General features: G+C 42.6%; 1 protein-coding gene across 1 annotated transcript in view; it reads right to left on the bottom strand.

Annotated features, from left to right (window-relative positions):
* Positions 1-27,003, bottom strand: part of ppm1e (protein phosphatase, Mg2+/Mn2+ dependent, 1E) — a 37,705-nt gene that overhangs the window by 7,390 nt on the left and 3,312 nt on the right. Inside the window, exons 2-3 of the mRNA XM_028982495.1 lie at positions 3,545-3,666; positions 777-976 (exon numbers count right to left, since the gene is read on the bottom strand). Of these exons, the coding sequence (XP_028838328.1) occupies positions 777-976; positions 3,545-3,666 (322 nt within the window). The remainder of the gene's footprint in view (positions 1-776; positions 977-3,544; positions 3,667-27,003) is intronic.

Raw genomic sequence — 27,003 nt, 5'->3', positions numbered from 1 at the left:
AAAAATGAATAGCACGTTAGTGATCCCACACACCAATCTGGTTTAATTATTTGCGGCTTAAGACAAATTAACTGTCTCGCGCCCGTTCACCCGGTAACCATGTCATCTGGTGGAGTAATAATTAAATTATTCAGGAAGCCCCCCACGGCAGACAGGAGATGTGGCGGTGAAGGAGGGAGGGCCGCGGCTGCAGCCACCCTCAGCAGCCGCTTGTTTCATCACCGCACTGATGGAAGTGGACAGGGTCGTTATTTGGCTACAGCTTCATTTCGCTCTTGTAACTTTATCGGATGAAAGGAGGGCCGGTGTTTTGCCCAAAAGATGTGATTAAGGGCTGCGTGGTTCCTCTGAATGAGCGAGTCGCTGGAGGGGAATTTTTTTATTCATGAAAGCCAAGTCCATTAGAGGGACGAATTCCCCGCGGCCTCATGCAGAGCCTACTGATGTGACCCGATGGGTTTGGTTCAGGCTGAAAAATGTTCATTTTAAGCATTTTTTATCCGTCACTCCTTCAGAGCCCATAATTATTTTTTAACAAATTTTGATTTAATTCCATTATAAGTTAATATATACTGCCACAATATGCACAATGAAAAAGACCAACGACTCAATAATAAAGTAGAGTAGGTTGTAAAATCATCTTAGATTCACTAGCTACTCTACTTTCCCTCTACATTTTATTTATACACACACACATACACACTTCAGGCTCCAAAAATGGACAATCCAGAAATTGAGTGGAACGCATATCGTTTAGATTGCTTGAATGGTGCTACCTGGAGGTTGAAAAGTGAGTTGAAGTCAGGGATTACGATGTGTTTGTCCTCCATCTTGCGGCGCATGTTTTTGATGGCATGGATGGAGGTCTCATAGTAAGGCAGAGGGCGGCGGCGGTAGGGGAAGTCCTTTAGCCACAAGCAGCATGTCTCACACAGCTTATTGAACACCAGACGTGCCAGCTTCACCGACTCCAGCTCTAGCATGAGAGAAAACAACATGTACTCTATTTATCATTTCACCAGTCACAACCCATATTCCCCCAATAGTAACTGTTCATTGTTAAATACCATATATAACAGTGAACACTGTGGTGGTAATGACATTTTATGGCGCGTTTTTAATATATTGCTTGATATACACACAAAAATGTTTTAAGTTGGTTTTCAAATGTTTTTATTGCCATGCCTCATGTGTGTGTGATAACACCACAAACTAGAAGGATATAAAATACTTCACTTACATTGACGTGATTTAACCTGAGATGTCGGAAGTATCAGGCAATTTCTTGACATATCCACCCAGTCCCCACCTCCATTCTCACAGTTTCTGAGCATGGCCATTTTTTAGAGAACAGAAGATTTATAGTTGTGCTATATTCTATCCATTTCTTTAGGATGGACTCAATTTTGCTACAGCGTCCTAGGGGATTGTGAGTGTCTTTGAAATGTTCTCATACTCTGGTGCTAGGAAAAGTTTATACCTGGATACCCCTGAAACTTTCTTGTCTTCTAACAGTTAATACGATTTAAATAATATATATAGATTTTTTTAAAAAAGATGCTATCAATAATGCCTGTAGTTATTAAATTGTTATAAACAGTGGCTGTAACTGTGGAAGATGTGAATTATAGCTCAGCATTTTGTGCAGACAGGATTGACCACTGTTGTGACCACTGTGGTCACACACAGCAGAAGATCCAGATCACTTTACATTAGCATCAAACATCTGACCCCCCACTGAGCCCCCTTCTGGTGGAATGGAGGAGCTGCACCGGACTTTCTCCCTTAACCACAGGCCATGAGCAACGTAGCACACTAGACATCAACTGAATCGGCTTTCAGTAAAGATAAATGTTCTTGCTATTTATAGGGCTTTGTTTCATAATAATTTATTCATGCTTGTCATAGATATTCACATATATATAAAAAAGAAGCACACAGATAAAAGCCTTAGGTGCCAGCAGTAAAAAAGTTCCATTAATCCTTGCCCGGACACAGACATTTTCAGACACTCCTTTCAATACGCATAATTTATTCCTTTATTATGCATTACACAGCTTGGTCAATTTCATTGTCACTCTTCCTTAATAGCTGCACAAGGTTTAGAATTGAATTACACACACTCACCTCACTGAAGAGGCTCACACCCCAGTCAGGCACCACATTCAGCTTCAAATCTTTTCCTCACTACTCATTTTCCCACAAGGCCTCCTGTTTTCCACTTCCACGTCTCCTTCTCTAACTGCCTCATGTTTACGGACCCCTCCAAGTCCCAATCCCTCCATCTCCCTCCACATTGAGAAAGTTAAGATCGCAATTCAGGCCACATGCAAGTTGCTAGGTGACCTAAATTTGCTGTCAAACAGGAGACTATAAACTGTACAGAATGCCCTACATCCGGTCCAAATATGAGCTCACGGCTGTATGAATATAACTCTCTGTTTCTCCTGATATCTGAGACTCACCTGGGAGCGGAGGGAAATGTTTTGGGGTCATTTGTTCCCTCTACTTCATTTGCATTTCCCTGTCTGGCCACCGAAACACAGCAACTGAGGTGTTTCCAGTGCCGTACGCACACACCGTGTGTACATAACCTACATTTGGTCTTTTAAATAAAGAGGGAGTGACTTTCGTGCATTCGCCATTTTACTGTCGAATGCCCCCTGACTGCTAAGAAGCTATTCTCCTTATCTGTGTCTCTCTCTCTTGAGGGTTTTACTCCACAGAGAGGCAGATCTCCCTTTTCTAGCAGCCTGACATTGCATTTAAAATTACACCAGAAAAAGAATTCCTACATTTTATATTCCCTGAACACCGACACCCTCAGTTCCCTTTCTTTGCGGGCATAAGATGCTTATTGCTGAGAAGGACATGAAGTTCGAAAGCACACCTGTAGAAGGGATACTGAAAATGTTGTTTTTCAAGGTGGACACTGAATTGGTTCAAAAAATTATTTATTAGAACTATGGTTAAAAATTATGGTTGATTGGTTTTATTGATTGGTGCATGTGATGTGATTCAGTGTGTATATGTGGATATACTTGTAATCCAGACATACAAATTTCAACATTACATGTCATTGGATTTCTACTTTTCTACTTTTGGATTTCTAGTTCTACTTTTCAATCTTAATTTGATTGCTTTTCTCTTGTCCACTGTATTTTTAAGCTTTAAATGTGGAGGAATATGCAAATGAAAAATATAAAAAGTAGATGATGGGTTATCAGATTTGTTATCTGTTTAATTCCTTTTATATCCTTTTGGTTTACGGGTGGCTTTCATAATGCCATCGTCTGTTAGTGGTGCAACCAGGAAGTAAACAGCTATGGTCAAATGTTTGGACACACCTTCTCATTCAGTTCATTCATAGTTTTGATGCCTTCAGTGTGGTCAGTAAATGGTCATGAAAATAAAGAAAACACATTGAATGAGAAGGTGTGTCCAAACTTTTGGCCTGTACTGTACACTAGGCATGTGACACCAGACATATTTCATGAAGACCCTGAACAGAATGGTGTATGCCTGTGTGCCATTGACTACTCACGGGGAAATGGTTCTGTGCCTTCCTCTGTGGGCTTGTTGAGCTGGTATACAGAGAGGTCGCTCTGCAAGATGCTGTCTGCTGTGCCACGAGCCAGAGCTGCTGCCAGGGAGAACGGACAGTTACTGTAGAGAAGAATGGCAGAAAAAAGGAATGTGATGAGGCTTAAACATGGAAATTCACATTTTTATTGTGGATTAAAAAATGCTGCACACATTAATACAATCATCACACCAACACACATGACTTCATTTGTTATGTCTTAACTGCTGTAATGCAGACCCACACTGCACAAGTACACATACACACACTCAACCTCCACCTGGCACCCAGAAGAAGGAGCCTGACTGCATTACACACATTTTACAGACACACAATGACTGTATCAGAGTACACCAACACAGATACACACACAGCTGGCTCCAGCTCTCGCTACAGTTAGCACATTATTACGTAAACTCCAGCAGAGCCGCAGAAGAAGAGCAGGCGCCCCGGATACGGATCAGGATTTCTAGCCAGCCTTACAGGAAACTCAGACTGACCATAAATCTCAGAAATGATTTTAAAACAGAAATAAAAAGATTTGGAATAGACTTGCAAGAGGGACGTTTGCTCCACACCCATCCAGGATGTAACGTTTGAATGCGGTGAACAAAGCAGAGATGCCAAAGGGCTGTGAACTCTGATAACAAAGAGAACAATGAAACAGCCTAAATGAAATGGAAGCATTCAGCAGGATTAATTCCGACTGTCCAGCACCAACTGTCCTAGGTGGCCACTTCTCAATATGGAGTACTTGTGTGTCAGTTCACCTTGAAAGTTCAGACTCCCTTGGATGGGAGGATGCAGAATTCCTAATCTGGCTTGGAGACCATGGTGTTCTTGCTAATGTCACAGGTCACATCTTTTGAAGTCACAGCAGATTCTACCTTTGTGCAAGAGGCGGGTTTGGAGGGAGAGTGGAGCAGTCAGTGTTAACAGCACCGGTTTCCTCTACTGTGCATTGCTCCGGTATTTCCTGGGATGGTGAAAACCGTACATTTTGGTCCTGATCCATTAGTGACCAAGATTAAGAGATAACAGCCAGTCATCATCAGTTACCATAACAACAAGAGGAACCCAGATTCTCTGCTTGATTTGGCAGGGATTACACAGCACACACACAATGCATTGATGACACATTGCCGTGGTGACCCCTCATCACTGGCGGAGAAGAGGATTGAGGGAGAAAGCTACAAGAAAATCCACAGGCACCAACATACACTAATACAGAACATATTCACACACCTAAAAAAAAACAAAAAAAAAACACACACACACAGCAATAAAGGCTGTGCTCATCCATCTCTCTGTGTCTCTTTCACAAACACACTCACAGAAAAATATTGCTGCATCCATCTCCTCTCACAAACAAACACATACACACTCACTCAGGAATAGCTGTGGACAGGAGGGAGAAGTGGAGCATCCTTACCCAAGGGCAGGCCAATGACAGAGTGCTCTACATGCACTTTTCTTTATAAAACACACACACAAACACACACACACACACACACAGTCTTAAAAGGCCAGAAATCTTAAAAGTACAAAAATACGTGTTTGACGCCATAGCTATTCTGTTGGATCAAATGGGGACCTGTGGGAAACATCTGACCCCAAAATCAGCTATCATAACTAAAACATGACAATAGACATATAATATGGGCATGAAAAATAATATGGGCGTGTGTGTGTTAACTGTCGGACGGAAAGAGAGAGAAGAAGGGAGGTTGACACGTCGGTTGCTGTCGTGTTCTGGGATCCTCCTCCGCATTTCCATTCATAGAAATCCCATGCTCCCCCACTCTCTCTCATTCCCATCGCCATTCCTCCGTCACCACCTGAGGGGGGAGGGGTGGCGAGGTGGGGGGCCCTGATTGGCCGAGGGTCTTCTGCACACCGGTGCACAGCCAATGAAGACAGTGAGGTGTGAAAGCAAAGCGCCTAATGTTAGAGAATTTATTTTTTTTCTCGAGTGACCCTGCCCTCGTCGACGATCTGAGCTCCATTCCGTTTCTATGACATCAGATCTGCACTGTATCACTTTGTATCTTGTTCTGTAGATCTGATTTTATCACAGCTTTTCTCTCTCTGATTTCTTCTCCCTCATCTTTCTCCCACACAGCACATCGGAGGGCACATGAGCAGCTGCTTGTGTCTAAAGATAAAGATGCCGAGCATATCAAATCAACAGGAAATGGCTCAGTTGGACTTTCGAGTTTCTCTTTCCATCTAATATACATGAAGATTTGAATTAAGTGTCTATGTGTTCATGTACTATGTGAATGTGGTAGAGTATGGGAGTGCTAGGAAACATATTAAAGTATTAATGTAATTGTATAGTATAAAAATGTATCTATTTATCATATTTTGCTCATAATGTCATCAGGAAATGCTGTCAATGTATGTACATGATTGACAGGTGTGGGTGTGTATATGATGTGCATGAATGTGTGCATGTGTAAGTGTAAATGCTTGCACGTCATGCGTGTACATATAATTTGTGTATGATCTATGTGATGTGTGTGTGTGTGTGTGTGTGTGTATATATGTGTATATGATGTGTGAGAGATGAGATGTATACATGTAAGGTACCAGTCAAATTTTGGGCTCAGCTACTCTGTGGATGGATATGGAGACTAAGGTGGAGCCATTTTGAAGAATCCAATGCAAGGTACATATTTAGTAATTTATGTAGCAGGAGAAAGTGAAGTATGGTTGATGAATTGTTCTATAATGTTAAAACCATAGCTAGACCCATTAATGAGTAGGTGCATCCCAACGTTTGACTGGTAGTGTATGTATGTATGGTGAGTATGATGTGCATGATGTGTATGGTATGTGTGAGATGTACATTTCATATAATGCATTTTTGATGTGATTGAATGTGTGTATGTGATGTATGCGAACATATGATGTGTGTAAGAAGTGCGTGTATAATCTATATGGTCTATGTTCACGCACTCACTTGGAGGGAGGTTTCCCTGCAGTAGCTCGATGAGTCAGAACTGCATTAGCAAACAGGTCATGTGGTTGTGAGCTGCTTGGTATTCTCTACTGCGGTTTGCCATCGAAAGCTCGTGACGGATAACCATGACCACGTGGGGATGGGGTGGGGTGGGGTGGGGTGGGGGGTGTAAAGCAGGAGGGGAGGGTCTCGGTTTGACGTCATGGCAACGATGCTGAGGTGAGAAAGCACTATCACTACTTCCTCACATGCCCTTCTCTCCTCTCTCTCTTTCCCTCCTCCCTTCTCTCAGCTCTAAGATCCCCATTAGGAAGCAGGGGAGGCGGGGAAGCACAAACACCTCTGTACGTGTTACACACACTCACACAGGAACACACTTGTGCCTCTGCATGTGTGTATGCATGTGTCAACAGCATCAGCAATGTATCTCTCTCTCTCACACACACACACACACATACACATTTCTCTAGAAAACACTAGCATGTACATTAAATTTAAACTGCCCTTCACTGAGCAAGATCCCACCACCAAATTCACAGATGCACACATATACACACGCCCTGAAGTGCATGTTCCACTTAATGGTGAAACTTCTTTCACTCTTGCTGTGAACTCATACATGTGTATTTGAGGTCAGGTGATGGTCTTTTGACATGCACAGGGAATATTGCATTATCACATTAATCCCCATTAATAATTACTCTTCCTAATGTTGAAGCTCTAAATATCCACACTTCCAGAATACTAATGACAAACTGAGATGAGAAAAATGATGACAAAAACTTCATTAATAAGCAAGACTGTTAAAATGGCCGGCAGGTTGCCCAATTCAATCAAAAAAACGCTTGTCTCAGATAAATGCAAATTAGTGTTGGTTTAATTTGCATAGATTCGTGCCTTAAGAAAATTAGTGCAAATAATTGCCGAATAGTTCCGCATGGAGCACAGTAAAAGCCAATGTAATATCAAAAATTGCTTGGAGCAATGAAGTGTTGAATTCTGAAGAGTTTCTAGGAGCAAATGTGTGAAGGGGAGTAAAAGCAGAAAGCAGACATACGAGTGAGCGTTTGTGCTGGTCACCAGTCTCAACAAGTACAACTGCACATATGGTGCACAAATGCCAAGACCATTTGTGGTCTTTACACAGTTTGGCCAGTGGTGGCCTAGCGGGTAAGGAAATGGACCCCTAATAATAACCCATAATCCCAAAGCACCAAGGTGTCACTGAGGTGCCACTGAGCAAAGTACACCCCACACACTGCTCCCAGGGCACTTTTTCACTTTGTGGAGAAAGATAATGAGTTTGGCAGGTGTACATATGAACTGTATGTGCAAGAGATGAAATATCCATCAGATGAGATGATGAGACCCATCATGGGAGGATGAGATGTATACCCGCCATTGGAGGACCAAATGGCATCAATCTAATAGAAATGCATAGAAACAGTAATTTAGGTTAAGGTTTGGCCCCACAAGGTAAATGTTAAATTCATTTGGATGGTCACCACAAGGAAAATGCATATTTAGAAAAAGTTACCTATATGTCAAATAGTATAAGTCCCCACAAATACAAAAATGTGCATCTATTTGAGTGTGTGTGATGGGAATGCAGGTTATCATTCTTGTTGACTCACAGGTTATAAATAGAAAGCGGCAGGATTAGAGGCACTTTAAAATCCTCTCTGCTCATCACACCAACACCCCTCCACCCCCACACACAAACACACACACTTACACGCACATGGAACCTACTCAGCTAAAGATAAAGCACCCCCATCCACCCACATGCCCACTCTCACACACCAGAACCTCACCTAAATATACAGACTGCCACATTTGCCCACCCACACCAACCCACAACCCCCTTTGCTTGAAGAATCACATAACATCGTGGCGTCGTGATTAGCATCTTTTATAGTTCAGGCACCTTTCTGATGGATTCGTGTGACGCCACTCTGACGTTTCTTCTGCATGGATTCCAGAGTGTTGCCCTCCCCCACTGCTCCATTAACCTCAGCTTTCATCCACCTCTCTCTCCCAATTGCTCCAGACATCAGAGTGTCCCCAGAGACGGTGACAATCAAAAGGGAAATGGAGACAGGCAGACAGAGTGAGAGGAAGACTTGGTTTATGATGTTCCTGGGTGTCATGAGTCTTCACTCACATGAGCACCATATTACAGCTCCAATTTTTCAAATAAGGGGCAAGCTTCCGCTTCCTCCATCAACTTCAATCACTAACTAGACCTGGTGAGTTGCAGCATGCTGGACCAGCAAGTGAAAAAGATGGATGTGATGTACATTTCAGGGGAACCTGTTGCACAGTCATGCAAATCAAACATTTAGTTAAAGTGGCTCGCTGGAGGAACCCAACGGAAGCTCAGTGTGACGATGCCCTCAGACACCAAGCGGAGCGAAAACCGTCCATTATTCATCTGACTTCCTCCATTCTTCACAAGTCCATATAAGCATTTTTTTTTTATTCCCTCTTGTCCTCATTGGACAAGAGGATGACCTTTTGCGACATCCATGTTCTAAATGAGGAGATAAAGAACCAAAAGCTTGTTGAACTCCTCTGAAAAGAAGTAATGACTGCTCCGCGGAATTACAGATGTCATATGTATGAATATTGCAGGGCCGCATTACTCATCTATTTCCCTCTGTGTGTTCGCTTGCTCCCCAATTTGCCAAGCAAACCCATTTTCTGATTATGGAAATCACCATTTAGGCTGTGGCGACCTCCCTCACACACACACACACACACACAGTAGAGATAGATGATACACTGGTGTTTTGAGGAATGGCAAAATACAAATGTGATACAGGACATCGCAATATTATATAATATAACATTGGTTCTTACATTAAACATTTAGCTTGAAAAAGCTCCATTCCCTTTTTATATCATCTCAGATCAGCGACTGTTATTCAGCCACCATTGTGATGATGTGAAACGTAGTTCATCAAACCCATTCTAACTATACAAACAACACACTTTTAAAGAGTAGCAGCTGTATATTTTTTAAATTTATTTTATTCGATTTAAATTCTAGTTAAATGTATTTGTGAGAATTATAGAGGAAAACCTCTAGTATTAACAGTTCATTAAATGTCCTTGTGACATCTCACATTTGGTTTTAACTTACTAAGACATAGAATGGGTGTCTGGGCCTGCTAGTAAGGGGTGTATATCATCCACAACACAACAAAACACTGTCCAGCTGTCCTATTCTTGTCCCCCACCCCCTTCCCACATCTAGCCTGTTGTGTCTGCTGTCGGAATGAGAGACAGGATGATTGTTCATCCATCGTCACCTAGTTTTTCCAGCACACACAATTATAATGAAAGGTTTTTAAAAGATGTCCTACACACACATATATATTAGACAGTGAAAGAGAGGGGGGTGGTCTGTATATCTATCTTCACAAAGCTTAAAAGGAGACTCGCGTGTGCTGTGTGCGTAGGAGTGAGGGTGCTCATGTTAGAAAGCATCACGGGAGAGCGGCTATACATGGCTGGAGGATATGAGCGTGGTAATGTTGTATTTGAAAGGTGACCCATTTGGAGTGGAGGACAATATTCTGGCCACCTGTGACATTGAAGCAAAAACCTTCATTCTGCACCATCAACTAATGCTCACTTCTGATTAAACAAGACCAGCACTGCTCTGCTCAGGTGACAAAAACCCAAAATTGCGGTAGTTGCCAATGACTATAAAATACACACCTCACTCACCATATTGAACAGGAAATGTCAGTGTGAGGATCTACAGTAACAGCCAAGGTCAAGAAAAGTCTGGACTTATTAGAAGCGGGAACTACATCAAAAGCAACAGAGTTGAAACTAAATCTAATCTGATTCAATACAGCTACTGCAGCTGTCAGGACTACTGCTGAGGTTTCTTTCATGAGCTTCTGTTCCGCCCAGCATTGGACAGGTACAGTGAAAAAATAAAACAGAAAACTGCACAGCCCATAGCCTGCTGTTAACACAATGCTATGTGTTAGTGTTTGTAATGTTTGTGCCTATGGCTTCAAGTTGATTTCTCATCCTTACTGGCTAACAGCATATATAATTCAAATGCATTATTGTACAATGCATGAACACACACACATATAGGAAGAGAAATTGTTCAGCCCACGGCATCCAGGCAATTTGCTTACAAACTGGAGACAGTCTAAAGCAGAAACTTATTGAGAGCTCTTTGTGTATATGTCAGTGTGTATATGTGTGTGTGTTTATGCATGAATCACACTCTTAGAGCGGCTTCTGCTGTCAGAAAGGCACATCACCAAGGTTGTCTCCATAGAAACACTGATGCTGAGAGCTCAGATGGAGCCAGTTGTATCACTAGGACCATACACACTTCAAAAGAAAGGAACTGCAACATTAATAGTGGTGGCCTAGCTGTTTAGGAAATGGACCCATGATCAGAAGGTTGCCAGTTCAAATCCAGTTTCTTATTTTTTCTACTAACATCTAAAGAGCCGTTTAAAACTAATAATAACAGGGAAGAAAGTTTATGGAGAATTTAGGACCGGTTGTTGATTGAGATTGGTTTCGAGGAAACTGCAGATAAATGAAATCTCTTTTTCCTCTCCCCCAAACCAGATTACACCTATAATCCAAAGATTATAGTTGCCACTGTTTCCCCTGCTCTCTCTGAGATGAGTGGGGAGACACGGGCTGGGTGACTGCCAGAAACGATTAAACTGTAGAAGAGGGACACAGATTATGGCAAGAAGAGTCCACCCACAATCCATTCTGCACTTCAACAATGTCTGCAGGCCAAACCAGTGATGTGCCTGGCACATCACAGAAACAGATGGTCTGCAGGTCATTAGGTAACATGAGGTCAGAGGTTAATTTAGCTAGTTCAGATGGTGTTTTAGTGGCGAATTAGGTAAGTGACGCAGGTTTAAATTTGTAGATTAAAGTAAAAAGATCCCGGATGCACGAACACTTCATTGATGGTAACATGAAAGCACGTTGTAAATTGCTCTGGATAAGGGCGTCTGCCAAATGCCTTAAATGTAAATGTAGATGTAGATCTAATTAATTTTTTCATATGAAATGGCATATTACATAGTATGGCATCTAATAAATCATAGATTATACTTAATAATATACAATATATACAAATACAACCAGACAACTCATATTTATAGTATACACAATATTCAGTAGGTTTATTCAACATGTGTATGAGCTTTCATCCATTTAGTTCGTTTTTCTGATTGGGTTAACTCATCAGATGCCTTTGTTCTTCATTAACAAAACAGTCAGCTCAGAAATCATTTCCACAGAAAGGAATCATAATGTCATGCACACACAACCAGCTCCACTATTGATAGTGAAAGTGAAGTCATTGTCATTGTCATACACAGCACACGGTGACACAACGAAATGTGTCCTCTGCTTTTAACCATCACCCTTGGTGAGCAGTGGGCAGCCTGTCAGGAGCAGTGTGTGGGCACGGTGCTTTTCTCAGTGGCCCCTTGGCGGTTCGGGATTCAGATTACTTATTAGCATAACGTGTAAATGAATTGAAAAATTAAATCATACAGACTGATATGACTTTTTGACTGCATGGTGCAAAGCAGCAATGAACACATACATCTTTTCAAAAGAAGACCCTCATAAAAATGTAAGGTCTGGGACCAAGATGCTATCACAGGTCCAAAAGTTTTGTACATTGTGAGGTACTTTGTGAGGAACTTCATGGATCAGAATATTTTTTCAAGCACATCCTACAGATGAACTGAAGTCTTGGGAATTAGGAGATCAAGTCATCACCTTTTCATGTTTACCATAACCAAACTTCAACTGCTGAAAGAGCGCTGTCTTTGCAGCATACTTTAGGTAGGTGGTACAGATTAAATTTCCCTAATACGAGGATTCCCTAATGTGCTCTGTGAAGCATAACACTGCCTTCACCAGTTTTCCCATAATGTACGTGGACATGTCCATCCACAAGACATGTTGCAGTTCTGATTATCAGATTGACCTCTGGGTGATCTCTGGGTTAGAATTAGGACATAAGGAGTTTGTGCTACAGTAGCTCATTTGTGTGGACCAGACAGGCTATCCTTCACTCCTCCACGTTTATCAATGTGCCATCAGAAACTATGAAGGTGCAGCAAAGGGACAATATTTTTGAAAAGGGACAGCATGGTCACGACTCTGTGAAACATTTGGTCTTTAAATACAGCCTTAGAAAAACACAGCCTCTCCCAAGTCATGCAGCATGATGGTGCAGTGATAGTGATTATTGCTGACAAATCATCTGTCATATTATGAGGTTGTCTCAGCTTGCTTGGCCATTCCTACAGTGAACACATACACGCACAGCATATATGGTTTGTGGAAAGTGGAAAGTTTGCAACATGCTAAGAGAAATGCTGCCACTGCTATCTGTTGACCTCAAGTGTTCATGTTAATTCCTACTATATAACTAAGAAATTAATTCAATTGTTTCATTAGTTTAATTACAGCAAGCCATCCAGCCTTCAATCTGCAGGATGGGTCTTTGATTATCTGTGTCAGCGGCAGCGTGTCTTGAGTGTCTCTGTGTGACTCTGTAAGGTGCTGCAGTAGGGGTGGTGTTGAAAGGAAAGCCCTGTACAGTGGGTTGCAAAAGTATTCGGCCCCCTTGAACTGTTCCACATTTTGTCACATTACAGCCACAAACATGAATCTATTTTATTGGAATTCCATGTGAAAGACCAATACAAATCGGTGTACACTTGAGAAGTGGAACAAAAATAATACATGATTCCAAACATTTTTTATCAATAAATAACTGAAAAGTGGGCCGTGCATATTTATTCAGCCCCCTGAGTCAATACTTTGTAGAACCACCTTTTGCTGTAATTACAGCTGCCAGTCTTTTAGGGTATGTCTCTACCAGCTTTGCACAGCATTTGTAAACAGCAGTTTTCAGATCCTGCCACAGTTTCTCAATTGGATTTAGATCTGGACTTTGACTGGGCCATTCTAACACATGGATATGTTTAGTTCACCTGCTGGAAGGTGAACCTCTGCCCCAGTCTCAAGTCTTTTGCAGACTCCAATAGGTTTTCTTCCAAGATTGTCCTGTATTTGGCTCCATCCATCTTCCCATCAACTCTGACCGGCTTCCCTGTGCCTGCTGAAGAGAAGCACCACCAGAGCATGATGCTGCCACCACCATATTTGACACTGGGGATTGTGTGTTCAAAATGATGTGCGGTGTTAGTTTTCCGCCACACATAGCATTTTGCATTTTGACCAAAAAGTTCCATTTTGGTCTCATCTGACCAGAGCACCTTCTTCTGTTTGCTGTGTCCCCCACATGGCTTGTGGCAAACTGCAAACGGGACGTCTTATGGTTTTCTTTTAACAATGGCTTTCTTCTTCCCACTCTTCCATAAAGGACAACTTTGTGCAGTGCACGACTAATAGAGCGTGGTCCTTGTTTGGCCTGTGATTTTGGATGACCTTGTCTTGGTAGGTTCACAGTTGTGCCATACTCCTTCCATTTCTGAATGATCGCTTGAACAGTGCTCTGTGCGATGTTCAAGGATTGGGAAATCTTTTGTAACCTAAGCCTGCTTTAAATTTCTCAATAAATGTATCCCTGACCTGTCATGTGTGTTCTTTGGACTTCATGGTGTTGTTGCTCCCAAGATTTTCTTAAACAACCTCTGAGGCCGTCACAGAGCAGCTGTATTTGTACTGACATTAGATTACACACAGGTGCACTCTATTTAGTCATTAGCACTCATCAGGCATGTCTATGGGCAACTGACTGCACACAGACCAAAGGGGGGTGAATAAATATGCAATTCCAATAAAATAGATTCATGTTTGTGGTTGTAATGTGACAAAATGTGGAAAAGTTCAAAGGGGCCGAATACTTTTGCAACCCACTGTATGTGCTGGAACTGCTGATGTCGTCAGTGCTGGGTCAACAGCATGCCAGCTGATGCCCGGAGAAGCTCAGGTCTAACTGCATGTGTCTGTCAGAGTCCCCCAAATCCCTAAACAGTGGTGCCACCCCCGCAGCAGTTGGGGCTGATGAGTCAGAAAATGTGTGTGTATTCGTGTGTGTGTGTGTGTTGGTGAATCACATCTCTGTGGAGGAGCACAGCGGCACTTGACTGAAGCACAGCTTCACTGTCAGCACATTGCTTTTTATGACTCAGCCCTCACACGCTCACACACTCATGGACCACATACACCCACGCCCACACATTTAAGTGCACAGTCGACACATACCACAGCAACACCTCTCTTTTTCACAAACACACTCTCACACATTTTAATAGCACACAACTATGAGACTTTGGCAGCCTCATACAATCACTGCATGTATCTACATGCAGAGTTTTCTCCTGCACACTGCCCCTAGCCTGTGTTTGAATTTGAATTCATGCTCAAAGACAAGAGGAGGAACTAGGATGCCTGTAGCTGCAATGCTTTTCTCCCAGTTGCCGAAGATTGTAACTGATCATTCCATCTAAAACTTGTTTCATGAATGATATTGTTGATCACACGTCTGCATTTTCGTTTTGGGTACAATTTTCACAAGGCATGGGTCATGTTTGCTAATGTTACATCAAGTATGTCTTTAGGACCAACAGAAATGAACAGAAACCAACAAGAAAGGACCGCTTCCTGGTTATCTGTATATCATAGAGCAGAAGCTAGTTACCTACTGTTTCTGTTGATGAATATTTATTTCTGAAATTCTGTAGACAAACATTAATTGTGGTTTTATGTCCCCATAAAACTATTTAAAACATCACATTCAAAACAGCTCAATCTGGCAACATTGTCCACCTCCTCCCTTCTACCACCATTTGCCGTTTCTTTGCCCGTGATGCAAATTGTTGACAGAGACATCAATATGTATTATCAGACATCACCAATATCATCTCTGTTACAGATAATCAGCACGTTAATTCAGGAACTCTGAACAATGAACCAGTGAATGACATCTCCTAAACTCCCAACATGCTATATGTCATATATCACCTCAAAAAGCACCTTCCTTCATGTTACTGTGAACATCCTAACTCATGCCACATACAGTGTCCCTGACATGTCACCTGCTAAAGAGAATCTGGAAAGTACAAAGACAAACCTCCTCTGATGCTTTGGCACTACAAGCGTTACCAAGGGAACGTAGCATGTGGGAGAAGCATGCTGTTTTCCCTGGATTCCTGTGCAAATCTGCAGACTCCCCATAGGTAGGCAGAAGGCAGTGACAAAAACCATGTGGAGTCACTGGTTCCCGGTAAAGGAGAACCCATTGCAGCTCTTCTCAGTAAAAGAGTAATCATTTCACTAAGGTGCCTGAATCCCATCCATTCCACTGGAAACTATGTGAGACTGGAAACAGGAAAGTTTGATTTTTCTGGAACTTTGTAGGAGAACACACAGAAGGGAGGACAGAAGCTACTGTAGTATCGTTTCTGTAGCTGGCGCTGCCAGACGGCGCGTTGGTGAGATTTGGTGAGACTGACTCATTGGGGATTCAGTGAGATGCCGTCACTTCCATCTCACACGCAGTCATTTTCCATCTTTTATCCATGTTCACAGCACTCTTCTCAATGAGGCTTGGAAACTAGTGTGTGAGTATGCGTGTGTGTGTGTGTGTGTGTACGTGTCTGCCCCAAAGATGTGAATGTCACTGTCTATGTGACTGAAATGTGCTTGTGGCTGAGACTGTTTGCGATGTGAAGAGGAACATGTGAACCAATGAAGCTGAGGAATCATGAATGTGCATCTGAAATGTGAGCGAGGGCAGATCTCCTTTAGTCCGCACTACTTGTTGAAAAGAAAAGAATGGCTAGGTATCATCTAACCAGTTTAGAGCAGCTCTCCACTGAACCCCCTCTAGGAACAAAGTGAGTGTGAAGAATGTAGGATCTCAGTCGAGATATGGACATTTTGAAAGCACCCATTACTCGAAATGCTAAAAAAAAGAAAAACAGTTTCATAACCTAATTTGAGCCAATATGATTGGCTTTTGTTACAAGGGTAGATTTTATGGCAGGGTGAAGAATATGGTTAAACAGCACCTGTATATTAAGAATATTGACATTTATACACTTATGAACCAATGTCTTCACAAAGATGGAAAAAGAGGTGTTTTTGTGTACGTGGTAGTAAGTTCACTGTGGGGAACGGGTGGAGACAAGCAGGGGGGTTGGGGTATTTGGTTGAGGTAATACAGCATATTAAATATGCAGACTGAGGCCGTCTCGGTGCTCGCTCTCCCAGTGTGTCTCCTGGGTGTCAGACTACAACACACAACCTGATAACATCATTCTATCCTCACATCCCACGTCGTCTCTTCGCAGATCCTGCCAGACCGATGCTGGTGGCGTGAACCTGACTGTTTTGTGCTTATGTCGCTACTTTCCACGTTCTCAGTATAAATGATGCCACCGTTGTGGCAAGTAATGTAAATGATGGTAAATGACTGTGAGCTGCAGTAAGCCTTCAGTTCGCTTCCTCTCCAACAGAACCGGACTCTTTGCTGTAAAGCCCGAGCTGTTAGGCAGAAGTCTGAAGGAGGGCCAGCCACACTTGTTCTCGCAGCAGTTGGAGCGGCTCTCCCTGAGAACCCAACAGCTTAGCTCCCAGCAGGAGCGGAGCAGGCGACAGAGTTTTTCATACAGCGTGAATCTATTCTCTGAATTCGCCATTTTGGCTCTACACAGATGTTGCTGAAGGGTTGATAGAAAACCGAATGCCAATCAGTGCCACATGAATGTATCCAACTGTTTCTGAATATTTTATGTAGCTCCCTTAACAAAACGTTGAAATATCCCTTTTTTAAAATACCCCCCCAACAAAAGCATGAAATGAGTATCAATGCATAGACTTCAAATCTTGTGACCTAGGATTTCTCACCATATGCTGCCCACATTAATGTTCATGATATTTGTGTAAATGATAAAAGTACTTTAAAAAAATTACTATGATTTACATTTTTTTTAATTATGAAAAAAGAAGTTATCAAATGACATTTTAAGCATAACCTTGGCATTTTGATTATGAGATAAAGTACTAGCAGAAGTATCACAATATATTGTAATATCGATTTATTGCCCCATCCTTACCATTGACTGAAATCACACAGTGAATGAGAGCGAAGCACATGACCTTCAACTGAACACATGTCCTTTATAGGTCATATAGGCACACATTTGATGTCATGCCTTCAGCGTGCCAGAACTATCTTGTTATACCAGGACACAACAATCCTGTAATTCAAAGGTCAAGAGCCCATAGCATCCATGAATGCTCGGCAGTTCAACCTAAACCTGGTGATTTCAGAGGGGATGAGTGAACCAGAAAAGAAATATAGAAGTGGCTACTGCACTGCTGCATGGTTCAGCACAAGCCTGTAGGGCAGGGCTGTAGAGTGAAGGGACATCTCACAGATTTAAAAAAAAATCAATTACCCAGAGAAATAAATAAATAAATAAACAAATACTCAGAGGCTCTTTAAACAGGAACAGCGGAGCACTCCTGCCCCGAAGACTCAGGCTCTCCCGAATATAGGACGCCCCTCCCCGCTCCCTCAGACCCACTTTCACCACTGGAGGGGCAAAAGGTAGAGAGGGATGGATGGATGGAGGGGAGCGGAGGAGAGCCTGAAGAAGGGAACTCAGACTGGAGTAGGCCAGCGGACTCCCGCTGCAGTTGTGGCTGCTCTGAACGTCCTTCAAAGCTGTTCAGAGGCTGTGGCTCCACTCTCCCAAGAGCCCGATAATGAATCCACCCACAAACAACTAAGACAAGGCTGTACCTGAGTGAAAGAAATGCTTTAAAGTTTCAACAAGGACATTCATAGTCAATGCAGGGTGATGTGCCCTAAAAAGTGGTTTCAATAGATTTTTTATGATAAGACATGGAACAGGCCCTGTTTCTAAATAAGATGAGCACCATAAGTATAACAGTCAACAGCTTTAATGACCGTTTGTTTGACCTGTACTAACATAATTGTGGTTTTACATAGGTGCACATATAATACTGACATAAATAAAGTCATTTCTGAATGGCCCTAAATTTTGTCTGACACAATATTGAAAAATAATATTCATAGCAATCACAAAAAAGGTTGTTTCACTGGCAACTGGACTTGTTATGGATCCTTGACAAAGTTTCGCCCTTCCATTCCAGAGGGCCATGACCTGGATGACTGAGAACCTTCACAGATAACATTCATAGCCTTAATTGCCTACTGGGACCAGAAGGGTCCACAGGTCACAAACTCCAACACCAAGGGCTAAAACCTCGTTTAAAGAGTACAACAAGAGCTCCTACAAAAATAGATGAGATTGCGAGAGTAGTGGGCGTTTAATCCAGCAATAGTAACAACCCATCGTAGGTGTGTATTAATCCCTACACCTACAAAAAGAAAACTATTCTTCAACCACATTTTATGCACATATTCATAAACGTACTTATTTGTTGTATTATTCATAGGACTACATAAATAGAAATGAACACAACATGCACTAAGAGTTAAGGTACATGTGTGTCTCTGTTTGAAATATCTACTTCTGTCAGCTAATGCTTGCCTGGACAAGACAACATGCTGATGTTGCAATATAATGGAGACAGGGGATGGGAGGGGAGAGAGGTGGGCGGGGCAGAGGGCACTCATTTTAAAAGACCAGATTGTTAATGGCAAGTGTGAGTCTTAAAGAAGATTAGCCGTTCCCAGGCCGCTGGCACGGTGACGTTACCCACGCTGCTGATGAACAGCCGTTTACTTTCACAATCTCTGCAGTTCACCTTCCATTCAGTTCCACTGGACTCTTGATAGTGATCAGGGCTGTAACACGACAGACTAACACGCACATTAATAATGACTTCTTCTTTTAAGGGGGAATATTGGGAGGGTCCAGTGAGACATGCTGTAACCCATGTGAATTAAAAAGACAAAGCAGTTGAGCAACTCTTCACACTGATCTCAACCAGGAAGTTGTTCTGTGAAAAATAAGTTCTCTGCGGGTGTGGATGCTGATGCTGTTGGATAGGTAAATGCTCAAATGTACTCTAACTATATTACAGTTTGTGTTGGACATCTTGTACCATTCATCATTTCTAGATCTGTAGTTAGAGGTGCTTCCAGAACAGTTTCCACCACATCGGTGAGCTCACAGTAATTTTTACTTCCTATTCCCATATAATTGGGGTAGAATGGCGGTTCTCAATCCTTTACTCATGAGTAAGAAACATATTTGGCTCTCCAAAAACCGCCATTTTGACCTGCATTTAAAAAAAAAACAGGTCAGGAGGCAATCTTATTCCTAAAATGATTTATTATTGACTGTAATCACACAGCAAAAGGGGGCATTAACTGTACCACACTGAGAAACTTAAGAGTATTACCTAAGACTGCAATAATGCCCTGTCATGTGAGATGACAACTGCCACCACACCATAGAAGATCCACTAACTTATGCCAATATGCTAAATAAATATGGCAAAATACAGGTACGACACAGACTGGATTAGATATGGATTGGTATTGAATTTTAAAAGTTTTACTGAAGAGTTTTTGTTTTAATTCAAATGCAGCTAATTGAGTGTAAAAGGGAATATTCCCCTCTCTAGTATTGCTACTTGCTGGTCATTTTGGTTTATCGTTAAGATTTTTTTGTACTGCATACTGTAATAATCTATTTTGCGCTTAGTTAGGGCATGTCCACCTCCACTAATTTAATACATATTAAACATTGAAAATTTGGGGTCAACATTAATATGTGACATCCACTGCTCTAACAAAACACCAGTTAGTATATTGCAGGTCAGTCTGACCCATTTTCACTTTCTGAGTTCAATAAAGTACATTTGGACACACTTCTGCATGCAAGGATGAGGTTTTAATGTTAGGATTTGATTCTTTCAAAAAGAGTTGCACAGGCAAAACAGAAACATATCTGTTGATGGCTATTGGTATGTAATGACCAGGTCTTTTCCACACTTTTTGCTTAGTCCTTCAAAATGCCAGAGGTTGATTTATTACCGTTGCTGTTTGTGTCACATTTTACAATGTTTTTGCTTTATTGCACTGAGTATTCAAAATCACAGATCTGCAGAGTTGGAGAGTCTGAGTTTGAATGGTGTAGGGCGGGGCTGAGGCATGTAGGCTAATGGGCAGGGCATAGGGATGGTATGCAGGCAAGCAAGCGGGTGTCTGGGCCAGAGGAGAGCACTAATCCCAGAGTTGTGGGATTATAAAGGGATTACTCCTGGAAACAATTTCCCTGCCCTGCCAAATACACACACAGACGCATGCACACACACAGACACCAATGATATCAGGGGCAACACCAAGAAAGAGACGGAGAAAAGAGAGTGGGATGGGAAATCCTATAGATAGAAAGAGGAGAGACTGGGTAGAGGTCAGGCTGTAGGAAAGTGTGTCAGAAAGTAGTGTGTTTTTGGCAGGCACTGAAGCATGGGGACACGCGGAATACCAAGCCTGACAGCGACGCACCGACGGCGTCTTCAGAATGCTGTCCGAACGTTCCACACCATCCCATCCTCCATTTCTTCCCAGAGATTCACACCCACAGTCCCTGGCAGACATCTGAAAGCTTAACCTGAGTCATTTTAATGCGTCACATTAAGACTTAAAAGGGAGATGTGCTCGTTGCAATTCTCCTCAAAAGATCAATGCATGTTAGGGCACTGGGGGGAGGGGTGCGTGGTATTTGAAATGTGTCGGCTCGCGCTTGGCAACGGTCTGATCTCTGACTTCAGTAATGGAAGCGTGGCATCTCAAGTCGGCCGAGATGGACGCAGACGGACCCACTCAGTGTAATTGCTGTGAGTCGGGGCCCGCTTGCGATCCCTGTGAATCAATCATATTTCCATTCAATTAGAGATCGGGCAAATTGGAGCTTGGGTGATGGACCTCTCTCACACAAATGAAAGGCAGGAGATAACCTTGAAGGAGCAGCGGTTTGTTTTATGGCAATCTGGCAACGGCTGTGGCAGGGAACGAAGCAACACTGCACAAGGCTTTAAAGCTCTGTGTGTGTGTGTGTGTGTGTGTGTGTGTGTGTGTGTGTGTGTGTGTGTGTGAGAGGGCGGTCCTCTTATGTAAGTCTGGCCAGGTGAGCTTTAAAGTGTAAGCATCAGTGAACTGGAGCGCTGATGACATTTCCAAATCGGACACAAAAGAGCCGGGGGAGGGTGGACTGGGAGGAATGGGTGAGTGAGTGACCGCTCACGCCATCCGCAGTCAGAGGAGAGGTGACACAACATGAAGGAGAGCAGAGAGAGCAGAGTCCTGCTGGGGAGATCAGGTGCACCCACCCACACACACACACACACACACACACACAGAGGAACAGAGTCCCAAGTCTCTTGAGGGAAAAGAAAAGAAAAACAGAATCAAGTCCTAATTAATATCTGCCCCAGAAAAAAAAAAATATTCGTAGAAGTGCAAATAGCGGAGCAGGACGCCATTGGTGATTTGTAAGTAATGACTGGAGGCTCCTTGAGGAGTGTCCTTTCTCACTCTCCACAATGTCTCTGTGCGTCCTTCCCAGAGAGGTGACCCAGATCCCTCCAGGGACGCTCTGTGCCGCAAAGTTCCCCGCATTCTTCCTTGCACCACATGTACAGAAGGCCCCCTAGAACGTGAGCCTAGCACAGCCCACCGGACAACTTAAAAAGAAGCTTCCGATGGAGACAGATGGAGACTACAGGACCATGGCCGTGATGTTTTTTTTAACATCGTTGACCTGCATGATGCAAAGGAGACTGCGTTTTATGTAAGACAAAAGCTCAGGTTACTGACAGACAGCAAAGGTCCAAGGTTCTCCAAGCTTTGGAGAACCTTGGACACAGAGGAAGAGATAATCAGCAGACATAGCAAGGTTTCTTGTGCCTTTTCTAGAGCTAAAAATACACCTGAGGAACGTTTTCTTTCCTGAAATCTGCAGCCTTTCTCCTTTTATGGCGAGAACGGCCAGGTCTCTTTCCCCTTTCCTTTGTCACCAGATCTGCGTCATTGTGACTTACAAATCCGATTCAGAGAAACACTGGAGCGCTCAAGCCGTGTCGCCGTTTCCCTGCTGCCGGTACTTGAGATTTTTCCTTGCAAAAAATACAGTGAGCGGAAAGGCTGTGAAGTGTGGGGAATAATTTTAGAACTTTGACTACTTTGCTTTGGGAGCTAGTTGAAAAGTCCACTGGATTGCACGTCTGACTTGCTTTTAAAAAGTCATTGATGCAGAAGTGATGTGTACATTTTTGTTGGCCTTTTAGAGCAAATTAAAAGTGCAAGAGTTGCTCAAGTGAGACCGAAGGCACAGGCGCAGAATTGAGAGGAATTTATTTAAACTGCTCTCAACAGGAAATCCAATGTTGTACTTGAACCGAATGAGCATCACACTTGTGCACCAACATCATGATCTGTCTATGGGGATTTGAAGTGGTGGGGCAGTGTAGGATGGGTAATAATAGTGTTACAGGGAAGCACGAATACACTGGGGATACAACTGTTTGTATGGGAAGAACATAAAGTGAAACAAATAATCGATTTGTGGACTATTTGGAGTTCGACTTTGAGTAATATTTACATTTACGGTATTTAAAAGACACTCTTATCCAGAGTGACAATCAGTAGTTACAGGGACAGTCCCCCTGGAGACACTCAGGGTTAAGTGTCTTGCTCAGGGACACAATAATTAGTGGGGCTTGAACCTGGGTCTTCTGGGTCTTAGGCGAGTGTGTCACCCACTAGGCTTCTACCACCCAATTCTGTCTCAGTATGATGGGTCAAGGGCTACTTTTGAAGTATAAGTGTCAAAATGTTCCATTTCCAGATGGATACTGCTTCACAATTATATTTCTGTGAAATATGAAGCCTTTGCAAAGGCCAAAAAGACTTTAGTGCCTGTGCTAGGTCAACATGGCACCTCATGGCAATGAACTCTCTGAAGATCTAAAAATAAGGATTGTTGCTCATAAAGATGGACAAGGCTATTAGAAAACCAGGACAATACCGTACATATTCCACTCAGAACAGGCCTCGCCATGGTCGACCAACGTCATGTCCAGAGGTTATCTTACGAAACAACATGAAAAGTTCTGCTGCTGGTGGGGGTGCTGCAGAGTTTGTTCTGCACTTGCCATATGATGACATTTTCTTTGTAGACTACTTTTTAAATTTTAATCTCTTGAAGTCAGAAATTGGTGTACCACTGAAACCTTGGAGCAGAAAAGGTGTACAGAATGGTTTGAAACATTTCTGACCTTGTTGACTGAGGTTAATAATGACAATTGTGTAATTATGAGAATTTATAAAAGAGTGTTTGTTACCTAATATTACCCAGAGTGCACCTGGTGCAAGAGCTAGCCATGTCTGAGTGATGACTCACGGGATGCAGGAGATGGAGCACAGTGGTCAAAGCAGTTTGCAAAGACACATATACACACACACGCACAAATATACAAAATCCCCAAATCCCTCACACAACCTGGTATTCAGTCCTAACATCAAACCCAGGCTTCAACCCACGGCAACACCCACACAAAAGAAATCATCATGCAAAACACACGTCACACATACCCAAGTCATGAAAACCTTTTCCACATGTTAATATTCAGGGTACTGAAGACTGGGAGATTTTGAAATATGAAAACCATACATGCCGTATTATTTCACTGACTAATAAATTATTGTCATAGTGGGTTGATCAACTAAGCACCTGCCACTCCATCCTTCATTTGTCTTTTATAAATAATAACGTGAAAAAAAGTGATTAAAGAACTTCTGGCAAGAACTAAAATATAAATGATTTTGGCATTCATTACTGACATATTGTGCATCTCTATCAAATACTCAAATCATGTACTAAAGTGTTTAAATGAGGTTCTTAGAAGTACACACAGGACTTCTGCGATATGTGTCTCTCCAGCTCTTGTTTTGCCAAGAACTGCAACACCTAAGCAAAGTAATGAGTTGTCCTCCTTGGCTCAAGGTGTGAGCTAATTAATGTAAAGTCTGCATGGAACAAACACCCAAAGCATCCCTGGAGGCATGAGCGGAGCAGCCTTGAACTGTGACCAGATACCACTAATTTAATCAGGCCTTTTTATTCTCATCTTTGGACGGACCTAAATTTGGCCGCAAGGCATGCAGGACTGGGTCAGACCTCCATTTCACACGAAACCCCTGTGGCCGAGCCAAAATGGCCGCCTGGCTGAACTGAAGTGCAGGGTCACCCAGACCCAACAAGTCAAGCATCAAAGAGGCGACAGGGCACCACATGGTGAAAGAGGGTTGAAAAAGCAGGCTGTCTGGCGTGGAGTGACCTTCACTGGGAAAAAGGGGATGTCCGGTCTGCCATTTCTTCTTCTTTTAATTCCTGACAAGATGGTGAGTGCACTCTGCAACGTGAAAGGCCCTAAGGCTCTCATCTGAGCAGAAAAAAAAAACGTCTAAAAAGCAACATCTGATGGTTTGTTTGCAAAAAGAAGATAAGGATGGAGGTGAGGTGTGTGTGTGTGTGTGTGTATCAGGGACTGCATGTTCTTGGTAGCAGCTGCTGCCACAGTCAGTGAAGTGAAATTGTACTTTAAAGTGATGCCAGAGTTAAATCGCTCTGGATAAAAGTGAAATTCTAACAGCCACTATGATACAGTGACAAGAGCCTCTTATTCCATTAGGGAAAATCAGCTGTTCACCCATCTTGATCTTAAAAAAATGACTAAAGATTTAGTGACGCCTTTGCCCAAGCTATGTTATGGCCACTTAACAGTAAACTATCCACATTGTAGTGTGGACTTTGAGTGCGTATGGACCAGAAGACCCAGGTTCAAACCCCACTTACTACCATTGTGTCCCTGAGTAAGACACTTAGGAAGTGGCCCTGTAATCAGAAGGTGCCACTGAGGTGTCACTGAGCAAAGCACCGTCCCCACACACTGCTCCCCGGGCGCCTGTCATGGCTGCCCACTACACACTAATGGTGATGGGTTAAATGCAGAGGACACGTTTCACTGTGTGCACCGTGTGCTGTGCTGCTGTGTATGACAATCACTTCACTTTGTCTTTGTTGACTTAGTCTTTGAGTGTCTCCAGGGGGACTGTCCCTGTAAGTACTGATTGCAAGTCGCTCTGGATAGAGGTGTCTGATATATACCGTGAATGTAAATATATCATTGCTCATCATGTTCAGAAATCAGATGATACCAGAAGATTTTGTTATCATTTCATGGCTCATCAGCCAATCGTACACACCGATTCCAATCACAGAGGAGGGGACATGCTAGTGGATGTGGATTGTGGATTTTGCTTCTGATGTGTCTCAGCCCTGGGCAGCCGTTTCGTACGTCAACAGCAGGGAGGATAAACCGTCTGGACTGGAAAGTGTCAGGAAACTGTCAGGCCTGCACAGGCATTAGCAGGTGGTGCAGGACAAAAAAACAAAAGAAAGAAAAATGTGTGCTGACTGCACTCTGCACCTTCTTAATGTGAAGGGGACAAGGGGTTCATCATGCTCATAAAGCAATAATGGATTTCAGTTTCCTAGTGTCCCCATTCAGCATTGCTCTCCATTGCTCGGTGTTGTTCTGCCATAAACGCTGAGGTCACATTCAGTCCATGACAGAGTAAATGACTGCAGCAAAACTGTGTTTTTGTCAAGTGTTTCTTTGGCCATGGGGTGTAAACATCACCTTCACTTCCTGTTGTGCTGTGACTAAACCCAACACAGCATGCAAATGGCTTCCCACTTATGACATGGCTGGGCTCTGCACATGATGTGTGTGTGTGTGTGTGTGTTAGTGTGAGAGAGAAGGAAAATTAGTGTTTTTGCATGTGTCCACATGGGTATGTGCTTTACAGCTGTGGGAGACAGGATTTTAATGAGGTTTAGGAGAGCTCTTTGTTCTCAATTACTGTCTGTCAGGATCCCAGTGGGGTCTCTGAGCCAACAGAGGAGAGCACTGGAGGAGGAAGTGTGCATGTGCGTGTGTGTGTGTGTGTGTGTGTGTGTGTAACAAGACCATAGGAGGTTCTGTTCCATTCCAAGCATTAATATATCAACAAGCAAAGCTACTTTGCATAATAATTAAGCTCAAATGTGCATGCTATCCCTACAGTGGTAAATATCAATAGATAATATGGTTTATATTGGAATATTATGAAAAGTATACATTCTATGAACACAATATGCAATTATATCCATTTCCTAAGGGGGTTATTTGTGACATCCCACTCTTTGAAGAAGAAAAAAAAAGTATTTATGCCATGCTGGGCTACACTGCAAGCAAATATAAATTAACAATAACATTACATATAATACATGCAATACAATACAAAAAAAACAATGCAGTCAGCCGCATGGCAACTAAACAGTCGTTGCACGCATCATTTCCCCTTAGAACTGAATCAAACCCTTTTCATTGCATGCATGCATTGTTC

The sequence above is a fragment of the Denticeps clupeoides genome, chromosome 6, assembly GCF_900700375.1.
Source record: "Denticeps clupeoides chromosome 6, fDenClu1.1, whole genome shotgun sequence".
Lineage (NCBI taxonomy): Eukaryota > Metazoa > Chordata > Actinopteri > Clupeiformes > Denticipitidae > Denticeps > Denticeps clupeoides.
The sequence above is the reverse complement of the archived record's forward strand: the minus strand, read 5'-3'. Positions and strand labels throughout refer to the sequence as shown.